Here is a 27,659-nt window from a genome sequence, read left to right on the forward strand (position 1 = left end):
TTGGGTTAACACACATTACTGATAAAAAAACGACCTTTTTGTACAGGGTTAGTTTTCTTGATGCCTCTGTGCAGCCTATCAGGACCTTTGCTGCTTGCAAGTGGTTCCATAATTACATTGGAAATGTCATCCTGCAGCCAAAGACTTTGTGGGGTTGTGGCCTTTGACTCCACTCCAGATACAGGCATGCAAGACTAGGAGCCCAGCACGGCAGATAGTGAGGGGTGAATTTGCATCTGCATGGAAAAATGGGGAGGAACCAGCATCAGGACCAGCATCAAGTGTCAGCACCCTCAGGCATCTGCCAAGGGCCTATAGATAGGCATATCTGTCAATTTCAGTTTCTCAGTCATCAAATTCTGTTCTATACATTTCCACATCAGTTTCCGATTCCCCTCCCTACCCAAAGTGCTTATGAGAAATCAACATTTTTCCGAATACAGTGGTACCTCGGGTTAAGTACTTAATTCATTAGTTTCATTTAGGTAACTTTATCTGCAATGTGAAAAGGCTCGTCAGCCTGGCAAGTACAGTGGTACCTCTGGTTACGTACTTAATTTGTTCCGGAGGTCCGTTCTTAACCTGAAACCTTTCTTAACCTGAAGCACCACTTTAGCTAATGGGGCCTCCTGCCGCCGCCCCGCCGCCGGAGCACGATTTCTGTTCTCATCCTGAAGCAAAGTTCTTAACCCGAGGTGCTATTTCTGTGTGTAACCTGAAGCGTATGTAACCTGAAGCATATGTAACCCGAGGTACCACTGTATACTTTTTGTATGCAATTTTGCCTAACACACACACATTTTTGCAAAGCAATATCCTTTAAAAAATGCATTGTCGTGTGTTCTTTTTGCTAGCAAATGCATTCTTTTGCACACATTGCCTCAGCATGTGCGTTTTGCAAGCATTGCTTGACTGGGGCACGGGGGGGGGGGGCGGGGAGAAGAATACACTGCAAAATTGAGAGAAGTGTGAATTTTGAATTTATGTGTTTTTGGTTCATTCAGAAAGTGTGGACTAGGTAGGCTTGTTTTTAAATGTGAACAGAATCATGTTTATTCCTCACCTTCATAAATGTGTATATCCTGTTGGTGGTGGTGGTACACTGACAAGTCCCTAGACCTGCTGCAGTGAGGAGTTAAGCTCCCTGAAGAAGAGGGGCCCATTACCCAAAGACCCTCCAAAACCTGCAGCCAAGACTGATGCACATGCGCAGCCTCAGAGATGGTGTAAGAAATCTAGGTCAATTCACACTTAAAGCTGAATCTATCAAACATGCCCTTTCTAAAACAATGGAACAACGCAAGCAAATAATGCTTGCATCCTGATCCAGTGACTGTCCATATTTTTGCATGTGGGAATGCATACCCCTCAACTGTCCCAATTAAATCAGGAAATCCCATTTGGGGGGGCCATGCTCTTCGCAAGAGCACAGCACCCAAAAACATGCAAGATTGTGGCCCAGAAAAAATCTATCTTTCTGGGCCATGCTCTTGCATGGGTCATGTGACTAATGCAGGCGCACAGCCCCAGAAGCTGGGCATCCTGGTTTTTCCGCTGCAGCATGTTGGAGGGTATGGGAACATACCTGCAGAATTTAAACTGCTTCGGGATATTCCCCCCAACGAAAACTGAAGTTTTAAGAAGTTTTCTAGAAGTTTTAAAATAAATATAAGGTAAAGGGATCCCTGACCAGTAGGTCCAGTCGTGGCCGACTCTGGGGTTACGGCGCTCATCTCGCTTTACTGGCTGAGGGAGCCGGCGTACAGCTTCCGGGTCATGTGGCAAGCATGACTAAGCCGCTTCTGGCAAACCAGAGCAGCGCATGGAAACACTGTTTACCTTCCCGCCGGAGCGTTATCTACTTGCACTTTGACATGCTTTTGAACTGCTAGGTTGGCAGGAGCTGGGACCGAGTAACGGGAGCTCACCCCGTTGCGGGGATTTGAACTGCCAACCTTCTGATCGGCAAGTCCTAGGCTCTGTGGTTTAACCCACAGCGCCACCCGCGTCCCAAAATAAATATACAACTCAGTAAAAGAAGCAGAAGGATTCACTTGCTGTTTCTGTCTGTATATACCCCCCCTGCTCAGTTTGTTGTGGGAAGAGATGGAGTTTGTGGAACAGTGTGCGAACATTCTCCTTTTGACGGGATCGTCCTGGTACAATGCATTGAACATTTGCTGAGACACATGTAAGTCGCCTGTGATGGGCCTGTAAGCTATTACTTCCTTCTCTTCTCCAATGTCACTGGAGTATAGCTTATCTTCCTCAGCTGTTGGAATTATGCAGTCCTTCGAGTGACATTTTGAAAATCGGTAGCACCTTGATGAGATGCACATTATAAATTTTATTTGGTTGTTTATGTACAGTTGTACCTTGGCTCCCAAATGCCTTGAAAGTCAAACGTTCCAGCTCCCAAATGATTGAAAACTGGAAGTGAGTGTTCCGTTTTATGAACATTCTTTTGGAAGCTGAATGTCCGACGGGGCTTCCAATGCTTCTGATTGGCTGCAGCAGCTTCCTGCAGCCAATCAGAAGCTGCGCTTTAGTTGTTGAACGTTTTGGAAGTCAAACGGACTTCCAGAACAGATTCTGTTCGACCTCCGAGGTACGACTATTAGATTTCTTACCCACCCTTTGTCATAAAATCCCAGAGCAAGTTACAATGCAAAAATACAATAAAATCAGTTAAAACAACTTAAAATCAGAAAAATAGGGTGAGTCCTAATATATATATATATATATATATATATATATATATATATATATATATATACAAAAGGTAAAAGGTAAAGGTACCCCTGCCCGTACGGGCCAGTCTTGACAGACTCTAGGGTTGTGCGCTCATCTCACTCTAGAGGCCGGGAGCCAGCGCTGTCCGCAGACACTTCCGGGTCACGTGGCCAGCATGACGAAGCTACTCCGGCGAACCGGCACCAGAGCAGCACACAGAAACGCCGTTTACCTTCCCGCTATAAAGCGGTACCTATTTATCTACTTGCACTTAAGGGTGCTTTCGAACTGCTAGGTGGGCAGGAGCTGGGACCGAAAGATGGGAGCTCACCCCGCCGCGGGGATTAGAACCGCCGACCATGCGATCGGCAAGTCCAAGGCGCAGAGGTTTTACCCACAGCGCCACCCGCGTCCCATGTATATATATATATATATATATATATATATATATATATATATATTTCAGGTGTTGAAGGTCAGGGTAAAGTAAAGAGGTGTGTTCAGCATATTATTACAAAACTTTCCAGCTGCCACAGAGAATTCCCTCACTTGCAACACTCTCCCCAAGTTACCTAGGGCACTGGAACTACCAAGAGGGCCCCATATGCTGATTGAAACACTGGGGAAGGAGTTGGGTCTTTCAGATGTTTGGTACCCAAGTCATTTAGGGCTTTAAACACCAATGTGAATATTTTGAATTGCTCCCAGAAGCCAACTGGAAACCAGTGCTGCTGTTTCACAGCTGACGTAAGTTATAATTTGCTTATGTAAAAAGATGCAGAAATCTAATCAATGTGAAACCCTTTTTAAAACTTTTGACTCTTGAAAAGGAGTGTCTTTTGAGACACCTAGCGATGCCAATCGCTTCCATGGCATAACAACTTTAAAGAATTAGGTAATGTGATGAAATTATAAACCTGGAATTTCAGTTTTGATGTCACTACATCAATGACTTTAAGTAACGGGAGAGGAGAGCTTTCTAGTGTGTCTTGATAGTAAATAGTTTACCAGCCTTGAAGTATTGATCAGTGGTGGCAGTGCCAGTGGACTGACTGGCACAAATGGATTGATCACCTCTGGATACTTGGGTGTATCCAATCCATTCATGGCCATTTTGCCCAATGGGTGCAACCTAATGTAACTAACAGTACCTTACTAATACATTAATATTAACCATTCAGAAGCGAGTATAGATCAGGCAGCAAATGTCATGCAGATCAGTTAATTGCAGTAGGACCTTCAGTCATCTGTCTGATGTCAAAGAAACCTTTTTGAGTTCTACAGCATCTAACAGCAAATTTATTGGCATTCTGTCATTTTAAAAAATCAGGAAAGAAGGTGCAAAGAAATTGGTCAGAGCAGATTCAGTGAGTGAACTTCCTGCTCCAAGGAGACTAAGGTGGAAATGTTCTCCAGAAATTCAGGGACACTTGGCGTCATCAGCAGAAAAACTTCAAAGGTACCAACGTTTCATTAGATTTTCAACTTGTGTGTATGGGTGGTTATTTTAATGTGCTGGTATTTCCTTAATAATATAATCAATGAATAAAAACAGTAAAAGCTGAGAGAAAGCTATAGAACATAGTGGTTTCAACTCAAGTTATTAGGGCTGCAAGCTTTTATTGACTTTCAGATTGACTAACTGCTAAGTGGGAGCTGATTGTAATCAGTAAAGGTAGATATTCATTGACTGAATTGCCTATTTCTTTCTGCTTTGACCCATATCAGCCACAGAGGGAGATTGTGGCTGAAGAAAAGGGCTTTAACTCTTCTTCTCTGCCATTTTCCCAATGAACATCCCCCTTTCTTTCACTAAAGTCTGTCCCCTTGGGGATAAGCTATGGACACGTTTCTAGAAGACAAATGCCTTGCAATGAGATGGCAGGAGTCTGAATAATCTCCATGACTCTTTTTATCGTCAGAGAGTGCTAGAGTGGATGGCCAATATGCGTTCAGCCTGGCAGAATCCCTTTCGTTAGGATAATTGGCACCAATGGGCCTAAATGGTTGTCCAATGCATAAGTAAGGAGATGGGTGGAGCCAGAGGTGATAACTTGAATAAAATATTGGGAGGGCACTGATAAGCCCCGCCCCACATAATCAATCACATGATGTGGCACACACACACCATTTGAATGGCAAGGCCCATCAACTTTGGCCTGGCCCCTTCAAATATTTTATTGGGGGGGGCCTAAAGGACCTCAGCCCCTAATAGTTGGCTCCTATGGGTGGAGCCTTCTTTGGGAAAGGGGCGTGCCTTCCCCCTCTCTTTGTGGGTTGATGTCCACCAGCTGTTTGTGCAGGAGCTGCAGGTTGTGATGATCTGAGGAAAAGGTCAGAGCTGGCAGCTCTGAAGAAGTATCTGCTGCAGCAACTTAAGATGTGACTCTCCAATATGGTAAATCCAGGACATTTTAAAATTTGCTCAACTTAGTTTTGGCACCTCTCAGGTGGACGCCATTGCCGTTATAAGAGAACAAGGGAGTCATCCATGCTGAGTTCTGGCACCTCTTTTTCTAGAAAAAATAGCACCGGCAAAACCTGTATATATGCAAAAATATCCGATATACCACAAAACATCAGTTAGTCTCATTCCAGGGGAATCAAATTCAGGGTATTTGCTGTGGCAAACCTTGGAAATTTGCACTGATAAGGGTTTTGAGAACACCATAATGATATCTCATCTTTAGTATAACAGGGGGTGGGGAGGAATAACAGAACAAAAGCAAACTATGAGAGCTAAGCGTCACACAAGATTGTGCCTCCACATTTGCCATGGCAATGTAATACTTATTATTACCGGTATGTTTCTGTCACATAATAAATGACTGCAAACATGACAGAAAGTAAATTGGATACAGCATTTAGCCTTTGCATAAAATGCAAAGAGCAACCTCTATTTGTACACATGGTGCACCCTAAGCAAGCAAATGAATAAGTCAAGACATACAGAGTGGGGAGAAAATGTATAGGCAAGAGTGACAGCAAACAACTCATTTGAGTAGACAATTTGAATTGAAGTATTAGTTCTTTGCATGTTCCCTTCTGTCCCTACAAAGCCTTTTTCTCCTGCATTGCATATTCCAACATGCCATATGATCATATAGCTTTTATAACACAGCTCTGAACAAGACATATAAAAGGAATTTGTCACAATGGCCCGGATCCCAAGATCACCTGCCTAACTACTTTGGGGCATACACCAGGAGAAACAAAAATAGATTAAAATAAATAAATTACACAATAACTTTCCTGTTCTCACTTCTGGAGTTTTTCATCATTTTTTAGGATGGTGAAAAATCTAGATTTTATCGCTTATAAATTTGAAAACTACGGAAAAGAGTTTATCAAGAAACAGAAGATGAGCCCAGATGCCTACATCCAAGTGGCACTACAGCTGGCATTTTACAGGTATGTAATTATTTTTATTATTGATTATTGATTGAATTTATATAACGCCCTATACCCAGAGGTATACTTTGGCCACCTCATGAGAAGAGAAGACTCCCTGGAAAAGACCCTGATGTTGGGAAAGATGGAGGGCACAAGGAGAAGGGGATGACAGAGGATGAGATGGTTGGATAGTGTCTTCGAAGCTACAAACATGAGTTTGACCAAACTGCGGGAGGCAGTGGAAGACAGAAGTGCCTGGCGTGCTCTGGTCCATGGGGTCACGAAGAGTCAGACACGACTAAACGACTAAACAACAACAACCCAGAGGTCTCAGAGCAGTTCACATAATAAAATCAATAAACCAGTGATCAGCTCTTATTTGAAGCTTGCAGTTCAATAGCTGACCACAGATTATGCTCTGGGAGACCCCCAGGCAAGAATAAGCAAAATATCAGAGCCTTTTCTCGTGACCCAGGGACCCCACCTTCTTGCTCACCTTTAGGAGAGTGAGAGTCAAGGTAGAAATTGTTCACACTATTAGTAACTGTGTGAATGGTTATGTAAGTATAAATTGCAGGTTTGGGGGAAATAATCAAGACTGGGACAGTGGGACGCTAGCAGTGGGTACGCTTATTTAACCCTTTATCTCCCTTGTCTCCAGTCTACATCAGCCATTTGCATCAGGAGGAATGCTCCCGCTGGTGGCAATGGGCGCTTTCTTCTTCATGCAAATAGCAGGCATGCAGGACCCAATCCAGATCATGACCATCGTGGGGGTCTTCCATCAGGATCTAAATCTGGATTGGCAGGGAATGGGGACTCACACCTACAGTTTATACTTAAGGACATTCTTCACACAAATATATCATCTAGGTTGGCCCTGAGATGAATATCTGTTTCCATCAGATATTCAGGAAGGCCAAGGTTATGCTGCCTCCAGCATTTTGGGACACAGAGCACAAAATAAGAGAGCTAATATTTCTCTCTGTCTCTCCCTGCCCTCCCGCCTGACATCTGGGTCAAGCCTGACATCCAGGAAGCCTTGAGATCACCAGTGGAGACACACAGTCTGTCCAGAGAGGACATTATAATTCATCCTTGCTCATCTTTGGAGCACCAAGTAGAATGACAGAACAGAAGTTGTGTTAGAGAAGCATCTTGGTGCTGTGGTGTTTGAACCTGGCCATCCTGGGTGTTAAATGCTGGGTCCAACTATGATGGTTAGGGAATGCAAGCAGAAGGTCTACCTCCCCTTCCCCTTTCTGCTTCTTGCATTTGGTCCAAGTTCATCTCTCATCAGATGCCTCTATTGTTTTGATCACTATTAATCTTATTCCACACCACCTTGAGAACCAAATGATTGAAAGGGGGAGGTATATCAACACACAAGATGCAAGCAAGCAAACAGATAGGACAACTGGACAAATGATCCTCCCTCCCCTTGGCCAGCTTTTGCTACACCTGTCTTCAGTCATTCTGCTTCCAGTGTGGGAGTTCCCAACTCCCACCTTCCTGTTGCCCAATCAAACCAACCTCTGAAAAGGGCAGCCCTGTGTGGCATTTCCTTCCTTCTCTGCATAAACTGTAGTACAACCTAGGCCTTGGCCTAATGTCATTACATGGTGCATTTCCCCACCTCTGATCCACTTCATTGGCTGTTGCTAACAGCAGTGCTGGATTTAGGGCAGTGCAAAAAATTATTATTATTATTATTATTATTATTATTATTTCCCCAGCTACTCTGGGTGGCTTCCAAGAGAATATTAAAAACATGATAAAACGTCAAACATTAAAAACATCCCTAAACAGGCCTGCCTTCAGATGTCTTCTAAAAGTCAAGTAGTTGTTTATTTCCTTGACATCTGATGGGAGGGTGTTCCACAGGGCGGGCGCCACTACCGAGAAGGCCCTCTGCCTGGTTCCCCTGCACAGGGGGGCAAGCCAAGGGGGCACAAAACAACAACAACAACAACAACAAAAACAACACAGGTGCCTACTGAGAAGATCCAAGCAACTGTACCAAAAAGAATTATTGTGAAAATAAGAATTGGGGGGGGGGGATTTTTGTCCTCACTCAGGTTGCCATTTTACTAAAGTAAAATGGTCAAACCAATAAGTAGCTGTTCAACCACTTCCAGCCTCCTGCTTGTGGTGCAGCCAGGAAGGAAACAAAGCCCACTCTGCAGTGAACAAGCAGAAGAGTAATAGGCCCTAATTAGCAGACAAATCAGAGTATATAGATGCAGATTATCCTCGTTGCCATTAGAATCTGAAGAGTAGCAAACATTCCCTGCTTAAAGCATCATGAATTTAACTGGGAAATTAAATGAGACGCCCTGGAGCCATGTAAAAAAGAAAAGGGGGGGGGGGACAGCTTTGCTAGACAGCAAACATTTATCAGCTTAACATTAAAGAAAAAGGGGCATGTGAAGATGGAGGTGAACAAAGGGCATTCTACAAAATTAAGGTGCTTAGCTGCTGCTCTGTGACCCAGCCAGGTTTGCTTTCAATGTAGATAAATGGCTTTGAAATTCTCTTCAGTAAATTAATCTAAAGAGTGGGGTAGGGAGCAACATACACATTCCCTTGGAGCCTTCTCTGTGTTGCTTTTCAGCATGGGATCTTTAACGTGAAACAGCAAGCTTTTCCACCCAGTTGATCAAAGCATGCCCTGGCCTCATTCTAGCCTTGGTAGGGGCAGCACATTCCTTCAACTGCAAGCCTCAATGCCACAATAACAATGTGATATCCTTTCTGTGCAATAGACTGTGAGGAGGAAAGATAGTTGTGCCTATAAATTGGTTCGATGTGTCCTCCACTGTAAGCTAAGGACCAACGTTGCCTCAGCCAACTGCCATCTGTCAACCACAACCTGGAGGACCTCACAGCGGAGGAAATACAGATGTGAGAACTGCCACTAGAGTGTCTAGAAATACTATGCTTTAACTTTAAGGCCATTTCACACAATCCATTGCAACAAGCACATCTTCACAGCTGGATTATGGAATTCAGTGTCACAAGCTGTGATGACAGCCACCCATTTAGATGGCTTTTAAAAGAGATTATACACAGCCGCCGATAGACCAATTGCTCATGAAGATAAACTATGATGGAACCTCCAATTTATGTTCTTGTAGTCTTAAACATGGAGTTTGTGCTCAGCTGGGATTTGTAGCCCGTGTGATCTGTGCCTATACACGTGTTTTCAGTTTGTCACTTTCATACTTTCCATTGTTACATTAACTCCTGAAAAATATACCATCCTAGTTCACACACTATAATAAACCATAGTTACTGATTTAGGCCAAACTGGGCTGTTTTGCTCCTTCCCACTAGTGCTAGGAAGAAACCAACTACAGTCTTTTAGCGTCATGTCCAAATCAGGGATAATGGTTTGTTTCACTCATACAAGCCATGATCAGTAAATAAGCCAAGAACAAACTTTGACTTATCACCATGTTTTAAAGCAAAAACAACAACAACCTTTGATCTCTGGTTTGTGCATGTCTTTCTAAGCAAGGGATTCATCCCAGCATTATGGAGGATGAGTGAAGGGGGCACAATCAGGTTCCACAGGACAGAGGCGGATTTAGGGCAAAGTGACCGGTTCTGCCCAGGGGCCTGGGCCTAGGGGGCACCTCAGAGCACCCCAACTATGGCATAGTGAATTGAGAAGAGTAGAAGGTGAGAGGCAGGGAGGTGCTGACTTGAGGCCTCACACAGCGCACCGCTGAAATTTGAAAGACCAAAGTCTGCTCCTACTTCTCGCTTGCTGATTGTGGCCTTCCTGCAATCAGGAGTAAATTTCTGGCACTTTTGAAACTACCCCTATTTTGGCGGGGAGTGGAAAGATCATCGCTTCTGGACCTCTCCACTCCAATGGACATAGAATGGTGGATGCATCTCATCTATGATGCCTTAAATTTTCAAAGCACACATCAGGCCCTCTTATAGCATACAGTAGTACCTTGGTTCCCAAATTCAATCCGCTCTGAAAGTCTGTTTGACTTCAAAAATGTTCGCAAACCAAGGCACGGCTTCTGATTGGCTGATTGGCCCCAAAAACAATCCCGACAGCTGAAACGGACGTTCACAAACCGGAACACTTACTTCCAGGTGTGTGGCGTTTGAGAGCCGATTTGTTCGGAGCCAAGCCATTCGGGAATCAAGGTACCACTGTACCAGCATCATGCCCTGGGACATAGCATAGGAATCGCTGCTCTTCCATGTCTCCCTTTAATCACAGAACAGTATGGTGTTGTTTCTTCTATTGAATTGAAATAAAAAGAGTTGCCATCCCACAAGCCAATGATGAATCATGCCGTGATTTCATTATGTAGCATGAATGACATATTCCTTAAGCTTACAACAAGCAAACGGCTTTACTAGCCCTGTCATCAGACATAAAGGATTTCTTGGCTAGTACTGCATTAACCAAAATGAATTCAGCCATACGTGCATCAATCTTGTCGTTTAAAAGGGGGATGCCATGTCTAGCCTTTGTCTAGAACTCTATTAGCATAAACATGAAATATTATGCCAAATAAAAGTCAAGGCTGCAAAACGAATACCCGGAGAGCCTATTTTCATTTCATACCGTCACCCCCCGCTAAAATCACTATATGTATTTCACCATGCCTGTAGATTATACGGGAGACTTGTTCCCACCTATGAAAGCGCTTCCATACGGCGGTTTGAAGAAGGAAGAGTAGACAACATCCGATCTGCGACTCCCGAAGCTTTAACTTTTGTCAAAGGAATGATTGATAAGAAATCATCACTGCAGGTAAGAAGATTTACTCACACCCCTTTATGCTGTTATATCCTGCAGGAACAGGGCCAACTCTGGATTTGCAGAGGCGGGGCTTGAATAAGACTCCTCTGAATGAGACCACTCTCACCACTCCTCTCACTCTGGCCCTTCTCTTGCTCAGTTCCTGTGGAAGGGCCATAGTTCAGTGGGAGAGCATGTGCTTGGCATGCAGAAGGTGATAGGTGCAATACCTGTTATCTCCAGGTAAAGTTCAGAATACGTCCTGTAAGGAACTTGAGAGAGCTACTGCTTCTCATGTTTCTAAAATGGACAAAGGGGTGGGGACTTGGAGGTCCACACACAAAAAAACACGCTTTGGGATGTGTCAGCTTTTAATAATAAAAAAACTTGAGGAAAAGTTTTTAAATGACAATTGGGGCATTTGGGAACCCACCAAAAAAAATCGGAGTACTCACTTCACCAAATCTTTATTAGGCATTACAAGTATAAGGTAATGGGACCCCTGACCATTAGGTCCAGTCGTGACTGACTCTGGGGTTGCGGCGCTCATCTCGCTTTACTGGCTGAGGGAGCCGGTGTACAGCTTCCGGGTCATGTGGCCAGCATGACTAAGCCGCAGCGCACGGAAACGCCGTTAACCTTCCTGCTGGAGCAGTACCTATTTATCTACTTGCACTTTGACGTGCTTTCGAGCTGCTAGGTTGGCAGGAAAAGGGACCGAGCAACGGGAGCTCAGCCTGTCGCGGGGTTTCGAACTGCCGACCTTCTGATCGGCAAGTCCTAGGCTCTGTGGTTTAACCCACAGCGCCACCCGCGTCCCTATTACAAGTATAGGCCACCATAAAACATCCGTATATAAAATTTTAAAATATATACAAATAAACAGCCATGCATAATACGTAGTAACAAGAATTTTCTTGGAACTTCTTCCCGCTAAATGGTGCCATTTGCCACTCTAAGAGATATTATTGACAAATACTCAGCCCCCCCCCCCTTTGCAGTTAAAAATTGGAGTCTGCCTGTGGTCCTCAGATTAACCAACACTAAATTAAAGGATCCAGTCGGCAAAGCAATGAGATTGTTGTGATAGATTGCCCATAATTTTTGGAAGCAAATTTGAGCTTTTAATTCTACTTCAGATTTGGCCGCAGCAATTTTGTAAAGGGCGGGTTTTGTTTATGTTTTTTTAAGGGTGATTTGAAGAGTTGGCAGCTTCCATACAGTGCAGCTGCCCGCATCATAAAGGGGTGTCCCATGTCATGATGCCTCTTGCCCTAATGGGTTTTCCATCCCTCAAAGAAAGGTGTGCGCCTTTGTTTTAAAAATTAAAACACTCTCAATTTGTTTGATATCATAATGGAATAAGATGACTTCATTTTCATTGTCCACACTCAAATTTTGGTCAAGGAGATAAAGAACTACACAACTTTTAGAAGACATCTGAAGGAAGCCCTGTATTTGGAAGTTTTTTATGTTTGATGTTATACTATGTTTTTATATGTTCTGTAAGCCAAATGGGTGGGGTATAGTAATAGTAATAGAAATAGTAGTGGTAGTAATAGTAATAGTAATAACATGATAACCAAATTAATTTAGAAGCCGCTTCAAATCCACATAAGTTCCAGTGTGTATAGACCCTGGATCGCCTTTAAACATTTAGTAAGGGACAATGTAAGGACATGGGTGGCGCTGTGGGTTAAACCACAGAGCCTAGGACTAGCCAATCAGAAGGTCGGCAGTTCAAATCCCTGCGACGGGTTGAGCTCCCGTTGCTCGGTCCCTGATCCTGCCAACCTAGCAGTTCGAAAGCATGTCAAAGTGCAAGTAGATAAATAGGTACCGCTCCGGTGGGAAGGTAAACGGCATTTCCGTACACTGCTCTGGTTTTGCCAGAGGGAGAAGGGAAAAGAGTGATGAACTCTTTCCCTATCTGGCAATTTTCAGCTCAAAATCACATCAACCCAGCTGCTTCCCCCACCCTCTTCACATCGACATAAAGCTCCAGAAACAAATGTACATCTGGAATCCTACAGGGGGAAATCAGCTTGGAGGAGCCATTTCAGTGTGGGAAAATGGTAGGCAGGCAAGCAAAGAATTAAGCACCCACTCGCAGCTCTCGACTGCAACGTCCCAAAGATGCTTTTCTTCATGAACAAACAAAAAGTCTGCCAAAGCACACATTTGTTTGAAGTGTGCCCTTCACCCCTAAGGAAAGCAATTCAGTGGTGCTTGCACTACAAATGAGCACAGTAGGGAGCTCAGTGGGCCAATTCTGTACCTTCTCCCACTATATTTTCTCCCCCTGAGGTAATTATCCCATTTCACCTCATAGCATTTGAACTTGTTAAATCCTTCCAGCTACAAATGCAATATACTTTAGTGTTTCCTTTCAACATTTTGACTTCCTTTTTGCAGCTGGAGACAATAGGGTTTTTTGGGGGGTGGGAACGACTCGGAGGTGTAAAAGAGACTGTCACCCTCACTGGTTTTGCCCAGGTGTTTTCTCTGACCCAACAGACCTGGTGCATGTTTGAGAAGCACCCAGAAAATATGAGAAAAGTGCAAATGGAGAAGACAGTGGGATGAGTGTGTCACATGCCATGGCGATAGTGCCTTTGCCATCCCACTTGTAACTCTGAAAAAGCCTGTCTCTATTTTAAAAATGGAACAACAGTGGTACCTCAGTTTTCGAACGTCTCAAAAGTCACATGTTTCCATTTTCAAACGCTGAAAACCCCGAAAGAAATGCTTCCATTTTTCAACACACCTCAGAAGTCGAACGGCTTTCGCTGAGTTTGTTTCAATTTTTTCTATTGAATTTGCAGACCGCCCTTTGTGCCTTGGTTTTCGAACATTTCAGAAGTCGAATGGTCTTCTGGAATGGATTACATTCGAAAACCAAGGTACTGCTGTACATGTTAGGGCTGATGCTGAAAACAGTGGACCACCATCATCTGTTCCACCTGCCCCTGTTAATATTTGGCTATGTTACATGAACCCCAGTTTCCAAGCAGTGAATGACCCCAGGGGAGCCATAACAAACATTGGGCTTGGTTTCCTAAGACAATGTCACTGGAGACCTTGCAATACTCAGATGTAACTTCTCAGCAAAAGTAAGAATCCAATGCATTCTAAGTAACCACCACACAATAACTATTTGGGATAGCAAAGGAAAGGGATGGGGAACTAATTCAATTCAGTTCACATTTAAAGCTGAATGCATAAAATTCACACTTTCAAAGCAATATGAGAACCAAAACGCAGCCATCCTTCAAAATGCACACTTACCCAGATTTTGATACAGTTGTCCAACCAACTTGTGTTCACAAAAATGCATTGGAGGGAGGGGGAATGTGCATAAAAAGTAATATATCTGCTCTAGGTTTATTCAAATGCATGTATGTTTGATAGGTTTACATGGAAAATCCATTAAAATATTTTAATAAATGTATTAGTGAAAGCAACATACAAAAATGCATTATATTACTGGAAAATGCGTTCAAAAATGTGTACATTCATAGATGTGCTTATTAGGAGAAATTTGCACAAAAATGCTGAAGAATTTTCATGATGATTGCATTTTTAAAAAATTACTACAGAAAAGTGGCGAACTGAATGTAAGATTGGACAAATGAGAATGAGAATTATTTTTATTTGCTTGTCTACTGCTTGTAAAGGCTGCATTCAATCCATGAGCATAAAATCAATACAAATCTGAGGTTCTGCCCCCCCCAAAAAAAGAACCCTGCCCCCCAACAAAATACTGCACCCCCTAACAGGAATCCTGGCTATACCCATGATTCAATCCACTATCTTTAATGAAATTTGTGTAATCTAATAGCAATAGTACTTTGGTTACAAAGCCTTCTGCCAGTTTATTATTTCTAAATATTTCTTTTTGCCTACAGGACTCTGAGAAAATGCAACAATTTAAGGATGCCATAGCAGCTCAGACAAATTACACTATTTTGGTAAGCAAAATGTAGTCTTGATAAAGCTCAGTTGTTTGGCATGCCTAACCATGAAATTAATTTATTCTTCAAAAGTCAGTAGATTAAAAAATGGAGCACAATACTGACAAACATCCTATATGTTTCCACAAAATGTAGAGCATACAGACCAAAGAAAACAGTCCTCCATCTTTACCAGATTTGGAGTTGAGCTGCGTCTTTTCCCCTGTGTGTAGATCCACCCTTGGTCTATTGAATTAGCTGGATCATTATTTGCACACTGAATAATAGGGTGACACTTTAGTGTCAATGACAATGAATGCTTTCTTCTTCTCAGTTATCAAAATAAACAATGATTCTCACAAAAGCCATTTTATGACCAAACAATCTAATGGAATTTATTGAACCTAGTTTAAATGGTTAAGGTATTCTGAATTTTCAGATTCAGTTTCACTGTCAAGATCCCATTAGCGGGGTTGGGGGGGATGGGTGCAAAACAGCATCAATCAATGTTTATTATGGCAAACAGCCAGCATACACACACACACACACACACACATATATACACATATATATGCTATTTTGATATGTGTACAAACCATACATTTAAAGCCCATAATTTCCCCCAAAGAATCCTGTGAATTTTAGTTTTTAATGCAGCCTTAGGTAAAGGTAAAGGTACCCCTGCCCGTACGGGCCAGTCTTGCCAGACTCTAGGGTTGTGCGCTCATCTCACTCTATAGGCCGGGAGCCAGCGCTGTCCGCAGACACTTCCGGGTCACGTGGCCAGCGTGACAAACTGCATCTGGCGAGCCAGCGCAGCACACGGAACGCCGTTTACCTTCCCGCTGGTAAGCGGTCCCTATTTATCTACTTGCACCCAGGGGTGCTTTCGAACTGCTAGGTTGGCAGGCGCTGGGACCGAACGACGGGAGCGCACCCCACTGCGGGGATTCGACCATGCGATCGGCGAGTCCTAGGCGCTGAGGTTTTACCCACATTGCCACCCGCCTTAGTTATAATTCGGTCCCACTGAAGTCAATGTGAAATGTTAGTAATGACTAACTGAAGACTTGTTCATGTCAGTGAGATCTGTGTGCAACTAGCTTAGTCTAGCTCTTCCCCTAAATTTATATATTGCACCCACATAGGATATCCAAGGGGTCTCCCATCCTGGAGACTGTTTGAGTCATCCCTCGCTTAGCTTCAGTGGTACAGCATCACTTGATCTCAGATCATCCTCTTAATCCAGTGGTGGCCAAACTTGGCCCTCCAGCTGTTTTTGGACTATAACTCCCATCATCCCTATCTAAAAGGACCAGTGGGTCAGGGATGATGGGAATTGTAGTTCCAAAACAGCTGGAGGGCCAAGTTTGGCCACCACTGTCTTAATCCCACAATTGGCATGCTAATTAATGGATGACAAATCTCTTGTGCTTCAGAGTTAGGTTAGGATGCAGACTGAAATAAACTAATAATTAATGGTACATCCTTGAGTAGACTTAGGAATTTAATTCTCAGAGACTAGATGTAAATTTCCCGTCAGCTTTGATCATTTATATTTCCTAATTACTTTTAAAGTAGCACACTTTGAAACATTTGTTTAGCTCATCAGTTGGGGTGTGAAGAATGACAGAATTGCCAACTTTTGAACTTGCTCCCACTGCTGGGCCTTTAACAGCCACTTGATCTGCAGCAGCAGTTAGTAGGAGCTTTATTATTTATTTGCAAACATTTCTGAAGATGGATGATAAAACGTCCTTCATATGAAGTACAAAATATACCACAAATTGGTAGATTGGATTAATACATCACCACATCTGGCTTCTGTTCAAAGTGAAGAACAAGAAAGCCACAGTTGGTTTTGTTTCTGGCCCAATAGGAAAAATACCCATCTCATTATTAACAACAACAAAATTCATCACAGACAGCGGCGTAGCGTGGGTTGTCAGTACCCGGGGCAAGGCAAGTAATTTGCACCCCCTAACCCGGGGCAAGGCAAATAATTTGCGCCCCTAACCCCTAACCTGCCGCCGCTGCCAGCTTCTTCTTGCTGCTGCCTGGGCTGGGGTATTTATGGTAAGGTAGCCACAGCGGCGGCGGCGGGTCCGTGTCAGGTGATCTGAGGCGAGTTGCTGCTGGCACTGCCACCCAAACGATGCCGCTTGCCCGGAGGAGGAGGAGGGCAGAGAGGCGAGGAAAATGCAACATGGCCCAGCAGCTGCAGCAGCGGCGGCGGCGGGGCTGTGAGGAGGGGCTGCCTGGTGCACCCTCCGCGGCCCTGACGTGCGGGGACCGCGGCGAGCGCTGAGAGCCGCTGCCTGCCAGACGCATTCAGCCCGGATGCGCGCACAGCTCGTCGGTTCCGCGAGACATGGGGCTCTGCTACAGCCTGCGCCCGAGGCTCTTCGGCGACTCCGGAGGCGGCGAGCACGCCCCCCCAAATGTTGCGCCCGGTGCGGCCGGCCCCCCCTGCACCCCCACGCTACGCCACTGATCACAGAGTAATGTTATTTAGAAAAACAGTGCTGCTAGATTACACTTGTCATCTTAAAAAAAATTTTTTTTTAATAGTATATCCATCCCCCCCACCCCTGCGTTGACTCACCTTTTATTTTGTAAGCTCAGCTTAGTATCTTTCTCTTCCGACATGATATTAATCTATCTTGGAAAAACGTCATGGGTCAGAGGCTTATAAATCATGTTGGATAGCAAAATATTTCCATTGATCCTTCAGTCTGTTCCTCTTGATGGGGTAGAACTGATGGTGACCAGTCTTAGGTTTTATGATCTTTTCTCAAAAGTCATTTAATATGTGCACCAGTGGACATGCCAGTATTAGTCTCCAGGGTGCAAGTTTTCCAAATGAGGCATGAAAGGTTAATTCATTCCTTGGCCTTAGCATCATCCATCTAAGACATTAGCAAAGGCAACCACCATTTTGCTTAGCTGGAACCCTCTTCTTCTCCCTTCCTGAATTCTGTGAAACTGGACGTTTAGATTCTGCCTCTGCCACAAACTCGCTACATGGCCCAAGGAAAGCTACTGCCGCCCACCTTCGAATCCCTCTCCGTAAAATGAGAATAATAACCCCAAATCCTACTTTATAGTGTTGTTGTAAGGATTACTGTTATAGTGTATGAGAGATGGTTTGAACGCAAGCAAGTACTTTTTGTAAATGCTCACCTTGGGCCACCATACCCTACCTTCCAGGGTTGTTGTGCAGATTAAATAGCAAAGGGCAGGACCATGTTGCTCTTTGGAGGAAAGGAAGCAAAGGCAGATCTAGGGGAGTGTTAACAGTGCCATCGCACCAGGCACAGAACTTCTGGGGTGCCACAACTATGGCATCCAACAGAAGGTGGGAGACAGGGGGTGCCGGATTTTGGCATTGCATGGGGCCCCACTGAAATTTGAGAGACCAAGTTCCGTCACCGATGGCAAGACATAATGATGTTGTTGTTTAGTCGTTTGGTCGTGTCCAACTCTTCGTGACCCCATGGACCAGAGCACGCCAGGCACTCCTGTCTTCCACTGCCTCCTGCAGTTTGGTCAAACTCCTGCTGGTAGCTTCGAGAACACTGTCCAACCATCTTGTCCTCTGTCGTCCCCTTCTCCTTGTGCCCTCTATCTTTCCCAACATCAGGGTCTTCCAGGGAGTCTTCTCTTCTCATGAGGTGGCCAAAGTATTGGAGCCTCAGCTTCACGATCTGTCCTTCCAGTGAGCACTCAGGGCTGACTGCCTTAAGAATGGATAGGTTTGATCTTCTTGCAGTCCATGGGACTCTCAAGAGTCTCCTCCAGCACCATAATTCAAAAGCATCAATTCTTCGGCGATCAGCCTTCTTTATGGTCCAGCTTTCACTTCCATACATCACTACTAGGAAAACCATAGCTTTAACTATACGGACATAACTATATGGACATAACTATACTGATATAATGATAAATGAAACAAATACATACATACTTTCCCATTTCTTATGGACCTGTGCCTCTTCATGTTATTTCTGCAGTTTTTCTGCTCTGACACATCAATAGTTCCCCAGTTTATTTCTAGGTGGAAACAAACCAAGTGGAAGGTAATATGAGAGAGACACCATTTCTCATAGTGTGCTCACGCCAATGTTTAAATAGGTTTGGCAGGTTTTCGAAGCACTGTAACAACCTGCAAGACCTGTTTTAAACAGAGGTGACCACAAGATCATCTTGCATATCAAAAGCTATCATGCCTCACATATCACTGTCGGCTATCTGGGGGGAAAATATTATCTGTCACCAGGCTCCTCAATTGAATATTTGATCAGGAGGGAGAGAAATCAATAACATCCACTAAACATGGTGTTTGAACAAATTCTAACCTTAACTTGGAAAAAAAAATTATTGGGGGCATTTGTCATGTTTTAAAATATTCTGCAACTCAGTAGGTTATACTTCTCTTTCAATTATTTAGATTTTTATGTGAGAAATTAAGGAACTGAACACTGTTAAAATACAAATTTAAACGTGTTGAAGAGCTGTGCACACACATATATGTGATTTCTAGGGATACTCACCTGAAAAAATGTGCAGTGCAGGTCTAGCGAGAAACTTCACTGAGTTTAGTGGGATGAATTCCCAGGTGTGTTTAGGACTGCAAACTTAATTTACTACTTTGAGTTTAGATTTGACTAATATTGTATCCATTCCAGTTGCCTGATCTACGTTGACATAGATGACGTTCCTTCAATGTGTTGCTAATTTTAGGAAACACTAGAAGGTAGGGGGTTTTCTCATGGAAAAAGTATAGAAAAGCAAACATTTCCATTGCGCATCACCGACTGACCAGTCACTCTGAGTACTGTAGCTCTGGGAGGCGTATAAGATCTCTGAACAACTATCAACACCAGGAATTTTTTTCAGCCAGAACTCAGTTATGGCACCTCCCAGATGGGCGCCATTGCCATTATAGGAGAACAAGGGTTGCATTTATGGTGAGTTCTGGAACCTCTTTTTCAAGAAAAATAGCACTCCTCAACAAACCATGGTTCCCAGAATTCTTTGGCAGAAGCCATGACTATTTAAAGTGGTATGGCACTGGTTTAAATCCATAGTGCAAATGGGGCCACAGTGTGTAGGATCTGGAAGCATGCTCTGAACCCACCAGAAACAATTGCAGGCAATAGTATATTACACTGATAGAGCTCTCCTTTATATGCTGATCTAAGTCCCAGTGAGTTCAGTGGGATTTGCTGCGAGGTAAGTGCGCATTGAACCAAAACCGGAAATTGAGGAAATAGAGAATCCCTCCTACTCCAACCAAGCACCATGAAATTAAGTTCATTGGTACTGACATCCAAGCGATGTGTCTTCAATTTGGGGCATGTTCAGTTACAACCCATTCTATATGCTGTTTTGCCCAGGCTATTACAGGGATGGCAATAGACAACCACTTGCTGGGACTGCGAGAGATAGCCCGTGAACATTTCAAGGAGCTGCCAGACATATTTACTGATGAAACGTATTTGACAAGCAATCGATTTATTCTCTCCACCAGCCAGGTGAGCGAAATTCATATCGGGATTAGTCATAAAAAAGGAACCCCATTATTCTCGCCCTGACAGATGTTATGAATCAGTGACAACCTTCTGACATATGTTGTGGAGGTTTAGTGACTCCGGCAGCACTCCCAAATGCCTCGGGGGTTCTCGTCCCTTTCATTTTTGACAACCAAAATTAATAGCCCAGTGGCAACAAAAAGGTAAGAGGGTGAAATCTAAGGGATGGGCAAACCGTGGTCCACAGACATGATGCCTACCACAAAGAAGAGCCCAGATGGATCAAAGGCCTCTCTGGTCCAGCTACACAGTCACATGGTGGCCAACCAGGTGCCCATGGGAAGGCCACAAGCAGGACGTGAATAAAGCAGCCTTCACCCGCTCATGATCACCAGGAACTGGTATTCAGAGGCAATTCTCCTGAAATAGCAGGTGTAGTACAGTTGTACCTTGGAAGTCAAACAGAATCCATTCCAGAAGTCCATTCGACTTCCATAACATTCGGAAACCAAAGAGCGGCTTTTGATTGGCTGAAGGAAGCTCCTGCAGCCAATCGGAAGCCATGGAAGCCTCACTGGACATTCGGCTTCCGAAAATCGTTCAAAAACTGGAACACACACTCATGGGTTTTGATCGTTTGGGAGCTGATTTGTTCTGGAGCCAAGGCGTTTGAGATCCAAGGTACAACTGTACACAGTTGCCATGACTAATCACCATTTGTAAACTACCAGATAAATCTGTTTTATCTAACTCATTCCTAAAGAAATGAAAGTGTTTCCAAAATGTTGCATGGAAGAGAAAGTCCATATTTTGTTACATCGCTCGGACTCCAAGAGGCACAGAAAGAGGCAGAGCTGCTTAATTTTGGACCGCTCCTCTGGAGAGCATCTGCCTCTCCCAATGGCAGCATAAGATAGTTTTATTCAAATGGACTTTTGGTGGCTGCAAGTTGAGTAGAATAGGGGTGGATATGCTTGTTTTTGTTATAAAAAACAAATCACATGACAGTCTTTGTCACATTAAATTTCAGGATAGCGTACAAAATAAAATCAATACAAGAAAACAAAAATAAAACAGCAGACAAGGCATAAAAGAGACTGAAACTAATTTTGTTAAAATACCTGGGTGCTTTACCAGACTCTTGGGGAATCACAATATTAGAGCCAGGCAAATGTCCTTTTTGGACAGAACATATTATTTACTCACCCCAAGCACTACGGAAAAGTAGGCTAGCAGTCCAATTAATTAAATAAGGCTCTCCTTCTCTATCTCTTACACTCACTGCCATCTAGCTGAGTGTGCCTGGGTGTGTAAGTCCACAACAAAGAAACAGATCAGATTTCAAAACATCAAGTATGATACAAGGACCACTTCCATTAAAGTCAATGGGACTCCATTGCTGTAGGAGAAAAAGGGAAAACACTCTCTCCTGCTGGCTCATTCCTACTGTCGAGAGCCCGATGGCTCATACATCAGTATTACTTATTAGTATCATCATTAAAGAAAGTGCTTTTAATTTTCAAAGTGCTGTATAGTCTCTTGTCTCATTCGTCTTCAAAACAACACTGTCATGTAAATAGGTCACTACTCTTTTCATTTTACAGACCGAGAATTGAAAATTAGATATTCCTTCAAAGCCACCCACTAACTACATGATAAGTAGGAATTTTATCCTAGGCAACTACCCCTCAGCAGAAAGTTTGGGGACAAGAGAAACCAATTTCCATGGGCTCCTCCTAAACCTGAATTGCTAGCTGCATCCAGCATGCCCTCACCAAATTTTTCAAACTTTGTAGAAAAGGAGTCCTATAATAATTCCTATCTGCTGGATTTAAGCTGCAAAAAACACACAGCTGACCCCAGAAATCACCCATGCCCCTCTTTGCATCGTGCTCAGGACAAACTCCAAGAGGCAAAAGGCATTCTTTAATCTACAGACCGAGTGTGGCATTACAAGTTGATTAATGATCTGGGTTCTTTGTTTCTAAAATTGTAATTTCTACTGTTTAAATTAAAGCATTCTTCAAGCTACAAAGCCCACCAGCATTTAGCAAGATCACATTTCTGTATAAAGGTAAAGGTAAAGGTACCCCTGCCCGTACGGGCCAGTCTTGACAGACTCTGGGGTTGTGTGCCCATCTCACTTAAGAGGCCAGGGGCCAGCGCTGTCCGGAGACACTTCCGGGTCACGTGGCCAGCGTGACGAAACTGCTCTGGCCAGAGCCAGAGCCAGAGCCAGAGCCGCACACGGAAACGCCGTTTACCTTCCCGCTGGTAAGCGGTCCCTATTTATCTACTTGCACCCGGAGGTGCTTTCAAACTGCTAGGTTGGCAGGCGCTGGGACCGAGCAGCGGGAGCGCACCCCGCCGCAGGGATTCGAACCGCCGACCTTTCGATCGGCAAGCCCTAGGCGCTGAGGCTTTAACCCACAGCACCACCTGCGTCCCATTTCTGTATATACAGTAGCAATTTTAAAGACATATTTAATACACCTGAGATAATGAATTTGATGAAACTGTATGTCAGATATATATAGTGCTTTCTTTCTTTTTTAAAAAAATGTTTAGAGGTACTCTCATTTTCCTACTCAAATTGAAATACTGCCCCTCAGTGAGGCCAAACTTAGATTCCCAAAATGTTTAGGGGTATGGGTATCCCTGTGTGTGTCCCCCCCCCAGAAAAAGCACTATATATATCTGTGCGGAAGACCTCTGGACTGAAAGGGGGGGGTGCTAATACAATGCACAAACACAACAGCCTTAATAAGTAATTGGATCCAGCCATGATGTCTGTGGCTTTTCAAACATGACAGAGTATAACCAGAATACCACTACATAAATTCTCCAAGAAACTATCCATGGGCAAAAAAGTGAATCTGAATAGCTTCATAGCCTTCGGCTGTTGCACAGCAAATTTATCTGACAATTCTATGACTCTATTAGTGGGACTAATGGTCTGTCCTGTGCCATTAAAAAGCCAAATGTCATCTCTGAAAGCTTGAGTACAACAAAAAGCAGGAATGCATGGATTTCTGAACAAATAACATCTTCGCTTTACTAGGGAGCATTTTATCCCATTACAACATTATAGAATAATCAAAGCTTTAATTGGAGGGGGTGTGGATCCAGCTAAGCGAGACCATCAGTGTGTACTGATTCCTAAGCTTCCTCCTGACAGTAAATCTTTGAGATTTATGCAAGCCCTTCCAGTAAACTGAATGAAATCTCAAGAGCAGTTGGGTATTAAAACCACAGGAATACGGAAGCAATCTTTAACCACCGGTACAGTTCTTATTCAAAAGAGACAATGAGCAAAAGAAACAATGAGCACATTATGCACATTTAAAGATCATACCATTATTATTTTTTTACAAAGATAATCAAATCATATTGGGCAAGATCTCTAGGCAAGATCAGAAACCCAAGAAGACTTTAGACTTGCTTTTCTAGAACAGGTGCCACCTGCTCCCTTGACATGCGGCAATCTATATTTGAAAATTGGGGTTTCAAAAGCATTTTGTGGTGTGTGGGCTTGTCTATGCCTCTTGTGTCAGTCTTCAGATCCCTCTTCAACCCAGCCTTTGGCTAATATTCTATAGCCTTTCAAATGTCTCTGTGGGAAGGGAGGGCTTATTGTTTTGCTGTTTTGATTTACTTGTTTTAATCCTGTGTTTTATTCTGTGAACCAGCCTGAGATATTATGAAGGGTGGTATATTAATATTACTAATAATAATAATAATAATAATAATAATAATAATAATAATAATAATGTATCAAGATCGTGCAATTGTATGTAAGAACCATTTTATGCAATGGTCCAAATCCAGGAAAAGATATTTGAATAAATACTAAACCAAGCAAAACAACTCTCCTTCAAACAGCAAAACTTGTGTCTGAGTTACCAACAGAAATAAGAGTCCAAGCAGGAAACAAGAAACAAGTGGGAGGTGTTTGCATGTTGGAGAAGTGCGCCGCCTTTTTAAAAAAATCATCAAAGGGGTCACCTTTTGTGGGGAAAAACCAGCTGAATGAAGACTTAAGGATGCTCAGGGGCTTTGAGGAGCAACATAAAGTTGAACCTTGGTTGGAAAACTTTGGAGAGAGGGGTAAATTGGGCAGCTAGAGCCCCTCAGAGCTTATAGCACCCTATGGGAGGTTATGGGTGGGTGGCTTACTGGACCCCTGAACAGGACCACTCCTACTTTTGGGGGGCAGGTTAGCATATTCTGGAACCATTTATTGCAAGTCCCAATTGTAACTATTATTTTGCATTTCCTATACTCCTAGACTAAGAAGGTAAGATCTGAGCTATGTGACGCTATGTGATTCTTTACAATTACTAAGTTATTTCAACAGTACTTTTCTATTCGGCAAACCGCCCTGAGACCTCTGGGTATAGAGCAGCATATATATTCAATAAATAATAAGAAAATGATAATACCTTAATGTAGCTTCATTTCTTTGATCAGGTTCCAACCACCATGGGAATGTTCTGCTGCTATGGACCTGTGATTCCTAACGGCTATGGTGCTTGCTATAATCCACAGCCAGAGCATATATTATTCTGCATCTCCAGCTTTAAAGACTGCAAAGAGACCTCCTCCAGCAAATTTGCTAAAGCTGTGGGAGAAAGCCTCATGGATATGAAACAGCTGTGCAACAAATGCAACTTGCCCAAGACAACCACTCCAACTAAACAAGGAGCACCTTCAACACCTCGACCTGGCAGTAAGCACTAAGTGGCTGCATCCACACATAACGCTGAGCTCTGATTTGTTTCAACCATGGTTTGTTATGCAACCCATGAGTCATCTCACAGATGAACAATCAAGCCACAGCTTGTTTATCCCAAACTTTTCTAACTATACTTGCTAGAGCAGGCATCTCCAAACTCGGTCCTCCAGATGTTTTGGGACTACAACTCCCATCATCCCTAGCTAACAGGACCAGTGGTCAGGGATGATGGAAATTGTAGTCCCAAAACATCTGGAGGGCCGAATTTGGGGATGCCTGTGCTAAAGCATCTAGGATGGGCTAGCCAAACCAACCATGGTTAAGCAGGGCTTTTGAGTTCAGACATAGTACCAAACTATAATTGAAACAAGTCATGGTTCATAAGCCAAAACAAAACCACAGTTACTCTGCTGAGCTGGGTGCAGATACCCAGACAAACCACACTTTGTCTAAGCAAACCATGGCTTAAGTGTTATGTGTGAACCATGTTATGTGTGAACCATGGCCCTAAGGGTGCAATGTCTTTCCTTTGTTTTGCAGCTGCTTCTTAAGGTAGAATGTTGTCACTGTACAAATGCAAGCTATAAAGACCCTACATATTGCAGGGAGGAGATTTCTTTTATCTTTCGCTGTGGTCTCCACCAGTATTTATCAAGAAGAGAGTGTAAATGATCTAAAAAGCTGGTGTTTCAGTTCTGCAGAACACGACTGCTAATTATCAGTCTGAGATAGAATGCAACTCATCTCCATGCTTGCTTAGAAATATCCAGATATCAATAAGTAACATTTTGTGAAAGGTTGTGGCTGAAGCGCAGTGTATCGCCCAAGACATCCGTTATTGCTCAGAAGCCAAATTATTCATTGTTGAGCATTCTGAGTCAAGGCTCCCAGCATGAATGTATGTTAGGGATGTGTTTTTGTCCTGCACATGTGATATGTGAAGCAACTCTGAGCCTTTTCTTTTCTTAGTGGTCACCCCAACATACCACTTGACCTCTCAGGAGACAACATGGTATTGTAGATAGCATCATGGTCATGGGTTGTGACCAGTTCCCATTGAGACTGGTGGGGTAGGAAGGCAGCGAAACCAAAAGTAGATGAAGCCAGAGCCAAAGGCAGGAAGATGGGCCTGGCTGAGGGCAGACTGATGTTGATGGAGCAATGCTCCACTCACCCTCATGAACCAACCTCCACTGTCAGCCACAGAACTCAATGGGGTGACTTTGAGCCATTCCCACCCTCTCAGCCTAACCTGCCACAGGTGTGGATAAAAAGGGAATAACCCCATGCAAGACTGCACTAAGCTCCACAGAAGAAAGATGAGATAGAAATGCACAGAAGAAAGATGAGATAGAAATGCAGAAAGACTTTGGACATTTTGAAAATGTGAGGAGCTTCTATTAGATTATATTTTCCTACAAACACACACACACAAGCAGAGAAGTCCTGATGTGAGCCCCCCTGAGACCCCCAGGTATAGGGCAGTATAATAATAATAATAATAATAATAATAATAATAATAATGATGATGATGATGATGATGTACCCAAAGGTACTTTCTGAACCACCTCATACAAATTAACTTACTAAACTAGCAGGCAGATGATAGTCTGCTAGAATAGCTCTCAGACCTCAGGTGGTACAGCATATATTTTTATATTTTTTGTCACTGTGGGTTTTAATTTTGTGTCATCATAGTTTTCATGGAGAGACCCCTATTGCTTCCTCTGACTTTGGTCCAGGGTGCTGCCCACCAGACTGTGCATAGACCACTTGGAAGTGGTATGTCTGAGTTTTTTTGGCAGGGTGGGTTGAGAAGCTTCAGCGTCATGTTTCCCAGCTGCTAAGCCGCATGCAAGACTGGAATTTGTCGCAGCTTCATAAGTGGTGAAGTTCCTCTTGCTGTCGGGTGCAGAGAAGTACACATGCCGGTGCGAACCTATAGGGTCTCTCTTAAAAGGGTTCAGATGCACAGAGAATCTGCGTTGGTATAAGACCGATCCTTATGTTCATCCTGTGTTCTCTTGGCTGCATCTGTTCAAGAACAATTTCATTGTCATCATCACCACTGTCCTCTTCCTCCTTCCCATCATTACTCTGCATCTTAAGATATCTTAGGACAGCCTGGTGCCATCTCAGTGTTTTGGGCTACAACTCCCATCAACTCCAGCCACAGGCAGTGGGAGCTGTAGCCCAACACATCTGGAGGGTGCACCAGGTTGGCAAAGGCTCTCTTAGGATATGTCTGTGTGAAAACGTTCTGCTTCTGATCCCTGCAAGTCACCTGGAGATTTGTATCTATCTAACAGTTGATGCAGCTGACAATCTAAACTCAACGGATATGTTGCCCTGTATAACATCGTGCATTTTTTCCCCTTGGGATATCTTCTGAAACTTTCAGGTTTAGGGCTAAGGCTCAGATGTAGTAGCAGAATAAGCTCCAGCTACGTCCTAAACTCACAGATTCCAGCTCCGTAAATGGCAACATAGCTCACAATTAAAATTGGGTAATGATGGAAACTTCAGAGTTGGGGATG

General features: G+C 43.5%; 1 protein-coding gene across 1 annotated transcript in view; it reads left to right on the forward strand.

The window, feature by feature from the left end:
• Positions 1–26,458, forward strand: part of CHAT (choline O-acetyltransferase) — a 42,201-nt gene extending 15,743 nt beyond the window's left edge. Inside the window, exons 8-14 of the mRNA XM_079976134.1 lie at positions 2,091–2,191; positions 4,064–4,192; positions 6,022–6,144; positions 10,771–10,912; positions 14,809–14,871; positions 20,253–20,390; positions 24,858–26,458. Coding sequence (XP_079832260.1) covers positions 2,091–2,191; positions 4,064–4,192; positions 6,022–6,144; positions 10,771–10,912; positions 14,809–14,871; positions 20,253–20,390; positions 24,858–25,127 — 966 coding nt within the window. The 3' untranslated portion in view covers positions 25,128–26,458. The remainder of the gene's footprint in view (positions 1–2,090; positions 2,192–4,063; positions 4,193–6,021; positions 6,145–10,770; positions 10,913–14,808; positions 14,872–20,252; positions 20,391–24,857) is intronic.
• The last annotated feature ends 1,201 nt before the right edge of the window (positions 26,459–27,659 follow it).

Source organism: Podarcis cretensis, assembly GCF_951804945.1.
Source record: "Podarcis cretensis genome assembly, chromosome: 5".
NCBI classification, from domain to species: domain Eukaryota; kingdom Metazoa; phylum Chordata; class Lepidosauria; order Squamata; family Lacertidae; genus Podarcis; species Podarcis cretensis.